A 4,757-nucleotide genomic window follows, 5' to 3' on the forward strand; every position below is an offset into this window, starting at 1 on the left:
TTTATAATAAAATTTTATCAAATAAAGTTTTTTATTTTGTTTAAATTATTTTTTTAAAAATATTTTATCAATAAAAACACCCAACTATAATTTTATTTGAATTACATATTCATTATGGTTATATAATGGTAAATTCTATATATTAAGATGCTAAAAGACAAGCTGTCTTAATTATTTAATATCGAAATCTAGAAATAATATCTTAATTATTTAAATTTGTATATATATTTAAATATTTCAATTTTAATCAAAACATAAGGCACGATATGATGTGAAATTAAAAAAGAATTTAGAGGGTGGGGTGGCCGGTTGAAGTATAGAAACAACGCACCGGGATGGGAGAGGGAAAATCCGGTTGATGAGAATTGTTGGTAGTGAAATAATCGGGTCAACCCGATCTTATGTTTCGACTCTCTGTTTGTGTATAAAATAAAAACCCAATGTTCAAACCCTAACTCGGCTACTCGACCGTGGACGAACAAGTAAGTTTTAAATTATTCAGCTTTGTTATTATTATAATAAAATAAAATATTGTGGCGGTAGATTGATGGGTTCTAATTTGGAACCAGTAGCAGTTACTTCACAAAAGCATGACCCAGCATGGAAGCATTGTGAAATGTTTAAGAATGGGGATAGGGTACAGTTGAAGTGTATATATTGTGGCAAAATATTTAAGGGGGGTGGAATTCATAGGATTAAGGAACATCTTGCAGGTCAAAAAGGTAATGCATCTACTTGTTTGAGAGTTCAGCCTGACGTTCGCCTTCTAATGCAAGATAGTTTAAATGGTGTTGTAATGAAGAAGAGAAAAAAACAAAAACTTGCTGAAGAAATAACAACTTATAATGCCATTGGTACTAGTGACATTGCTGCTGAATTTACTGATACATGTGGCCTCAATACCCAAGTTGACTTGCTTCCAATGCCGCAAGCTATTGAACATACCTCTAGTTTATTTTTGAATAGAGACCAAGGTCCTAATAATAGGAAGAAAAAAAGTAGGATTAGAAAAGGGGCATCTTCCTCAAATAATCTACCAATTATTAACCAGTCCAAAAGAGTGAACAATCAAGTGCATATGGCAGTAGCCAGATTCCTTTTAGATGCTAGGGTGCCTCTTGATGCTGTAAATTCTGTTTATTTCCAACCAATGATTGATGTGATCGCTTCCCAAGGACCACCAGTTTCTGCCCCTTCTTACCATGACCTAAGAAGCTGGGTTCTAAAATCTTCAGTTCAAGAAGTGAGGACTGATATTGATCAATGTTCAAGCACCTGGGCAAGGACTGGTTGTTCTGTTTTGATTGATGAGTTGATTACGGGAAAGGGTAAAACACTGCTTAACTTTTTGGTCTATTGCCCCCAAGGGACAATGTTTTTGAGGTCTGTCGATGCATCTACCCTAATTAATTCCACGGATTATCTCTATGAGTTGCTTAAGGAAGTAGTGGACGAAATTGGTGTGAGAAATGTGTTGCAAGTAGTAACTAGTAATGAGGAGCGATACGTTATTGCTGGGAAAAGGCTCACTGATGCTTACCCTACACTCTTTTGGACGCCTTGTGCTGCTCACTCCATTGACTTGATGCTCGAGGACTTTAAAAAACTTGAGTGGATCGATACAATAATGGAACAAGCCAAGTCAATATCAAGATTCATCTACAATAATAACATTCTCTTGAGTATGATGAGAAAGTTTACCTTGGGAGTTGACTTAGTTGATTTGGGAGTTACACGCTCTGCAACTGACTTTTTGACTCTAAAAAGAATGCAAAATATCAAACACAATTTGCAATCAATGGTTACTTCAGTGGAGTGGGCGGAGAGCCCATATTCAAAGAAACCAGAGGGGTTTGCCCTGCTAGATTATATTAGTAATCAGTCCTTTTGGTCTACTTGCAGCTTGATTTGCCGCTTGACAGATCCCATCTTGAGGCTTTTAAGGATGGTCAGTAGTGAGGAGAGGCCTGCGATGCCGTACGTTTATGCAGGGGTCTATCGAGCAAAAGAAACAATTAAGAAAGAGCTTGTCAATAAGAAGGATTACTCAGTTTATTGGAATATTATTGATCACAGGTGGGAATCACTTCAGCGTCATCCTCTTCATGCTGCAGGGTTTTACCTCAATCCCAAGTTTTTCTATACTACTGAGGAGGACGTGCACCTCCATATCAGATCACTTGTATATGATTGTATAGAGAAATTGGTTCCTGATCCTAAAATCCAAGACAAAATTGTGAAAGAAACTACTTCTTACCTCAACAGTGCTGGAGATTTTGGGAGGAAAATGGCAGTAAGAGCCAGAGACACTCTTTTTCCTGGTTAGTGCCATTTCATGAAATGAATGCCTATATACACCATCTCTTTGTGTGGTTTGAAATCTTCAGACAATTAGTAATTCAGTTAAGTTACCTTCCATTCTGGGATTTCCTTGCTGATAGTGTGCCTAATGAACAATATCTCCATCCCTCTTCAACCTAACCTCTCTTTTATAGTCTAATGGTGACTATCACTGTAAGAAATCAGTACATTTAAAATGAATTTACATATTTTCACTTCTATCTCTTGTTTACTTCCCATTCCTTTCTAGTTCGGTCAGCTTATTTTGACAGGCTTTTATTTGTATATGCATGGTAGTAATGGGATGGATACTTATTTTCTACTCAAGATCCTTTTATGAGAGAAATATTTTCTTTTAATGGCCACAAGCTAGTTCGAATCAAGCACTATTGCATAGTGTTTCCTTCTAGTTGCAAGAGACCATCTATACAAGTTTGGATTTGCTTGGATAGGATACAGGTCAAGGTTTGAAGCCGCGTGAGTCGTTACTAGTTTCTCTCTTATTGATTTTGCTAGTTTCTCTCCCATTGATTTTGCCATTCTGTTTGCTTGAGATTTGACTTCAAAAATTGTGGAGAAAAATTCTTGTTAGTCCAAGTATGAAATATTCTTTAGTTCAAGAAATTATTAGATTTCAGCAAAGAAAATTAACAATTTCTAATGTAGCATCATGCTCCTAGATACTGTATCTTTGTCTATTTCAGAAAAGTGACTGAAGTCATTATGTTGTAATTCTTGCAGCTGAGTGGTGGTCAACATATGGTGGAGGGTGCCCAAATTTGGCTCGCTTGGCCATCCGTATTCTCAGTCAAACATCAAGTTTGATTAGGTCTAAGCCAGGTCGAATTCCTATAGAAGAGATGCATGAAACAACAAATTGCATTGAACATCAAAGACTTAATGATCTTGCTTTTGTTCAGTACAACCTGTGGCTGAGGCAAAGGTAAATAAAGGGAGAAATTGACATATTGTTCTTTTCTTGAGATGTCAAAGAGTATGTCTAATTTATTGCTTATGGCACTAGGAAGAACCAGGAGCCGGATTGTATGGACTCCATTTCCTATGAAAAAATGGAACTTGTCCATAATTGGGTTTCCAGGAGGGAACAAATGTCGGAGGACTTGGAAAGTTCAGACTGGATGGCCGTTGACCCTCCTTTGGGAAGCATAGCTCCCTTAGGTCCATTAATTGATGATATTGAAGCCTTAGGCACAGGTAACTTATGTTTCTCATTTAGAAAATCGTTGTTAACTGCAATTTTTGATGACCATCAATACTTGCCGCAGGTTTTGATGATTTTGAAATTTTTGGTGGACCAAAAGATAGTGAAGAAGAGATTGGAGAGGAGAACACTGTAAACGAGTAAACTTTTGCTATAGAAGGTTTTTTTGTTCTGTTGGAAAGAAATGGGAAGATTACGCTGAGTCCCACATGGAGGCTACCTGGAGTTTAGTTTTAAGCCGTAACACATTGCAGTGAGCAATATTGAGGATTTTCTGCCGATGCTCTGCTTCCATATGCTATTCCTCTACACAAACTTGGTTTCTTCATGACTTTCCCTTACTCCCCGACATCAATCTCATGTAACATATGACACATACATTAGTTTTTATCATCCTTTCTTTCCCTGAGCTTTGCCCAATGTTTGCTGAACTTGTTAAAAAAAGAGAGGGATCAGCAAAATTGTGGTAATCGAATTTATATACAGTGGGGCTGCTTGATATGTCCAAATTACACCTCTTAAATGAGATATAAAGTAGTCGTTGTCAAGTATAGAAAACGAGGTTGAAGTTGAACTCCACAGAAAATTTGGTGAGGAACGTCACTAGTGGTTATTCGACCGGTAATCTTTTATTTCAAGGGGATTTCAAACATGTAAAGTATTAGTATTTGCGTTGTCTTATAAGTAACCACAAATCTTTTATTTCAAGGGGATTTCAAACATGTAAAGTATTAGTATTTGCGTTGTCTTATAAGTAACCACATTGATGGGAAGTTAATATGTTTGTATTTCGATAGTAAAATGAAGCTAGGTCAGTGTTCATCATTGTTATCATTTAAAATTTATTAAATATAACTTTATAGAAACGATTTGAATTATATTAAATTCAATGTATATTAGTCCAAATAAATATTATGAATTAAAATATAATTGGGTTAATTCAAGTCCAATAAATATGGACATAATTAAAGTCTAAATCACTTGATTTGGACTACAATAGATGAGCCCGATTTGCTAAGTCCAATATCATCTCCTCTTAGAGCCCTAGTTTGGTGCTACGTACAAATGATGTGGCATGCCAAATCAAACAAAGAAGCCAATAGGATCATGCCAAGTGTCAAGATGACAAACCTACTCCATAAAACCCATATGTCATGTCACTTAGATCTGATTGGTCGAAGGGAATCATATTCCA

The 4,757-nt window shown here is 36.3% G+C and overlaps 1 protein-coding gene across 4 annotated transcripts; it reads left to right on the forward strand.

The window, feature by feature from the left end:
* Positions 1 to 268: 268 nt before the first annotated feature.
* On the forward strand, positions 269 to 4,187 carry LOC107021482. Of its 4 annotated transcripts, none has more exons than XM_015222155.2 (5): positions 269 to 482; positions 570 to 2,321; positions 3,082 to 3,283; positions 3,365 to 3,555; positions 3,627 to 4,187. In XM_015222155.2, the coding sequence occupies exons 2-5, from the start codon at positions 617 to 619 to the stop codon at positions 3,704 to 3,706; spliced, it is 2,178 nt and encodes a 725-aa protein (XP_015077641.1). In that variant the 5' UTR covers positions 269 to 482; positions 570 to 616; the 3' UTR covers positions 3,707 to 4,187. The 4 variants fall into 4 exon arrangements, with proteins under 4 accessions (XP_015077641.1, XP_015077642.1, XP_015077640.1 ...); XM_015222156.2 differs by having other exon boundaries at positions 573 to 2,321; XM_015222154.2 differs by having other exon boundaries at positions 269 to 2,321.
* Positions 4,188 to 4,757: the final 570 nt, after the last annotated feature.

Source organism: Solanum pennellii, chromosome 6, assembly GCF_001406875.1.
Source record: "Solanum pennellii chromosome 6, SPENNV200".
Lineage (NCBI taxonomy): Eukaryota > Viridiplantae > Streptophyta > Magnoliopsida > Solanales > Solanaceae > Solanum > Solanum pennellii.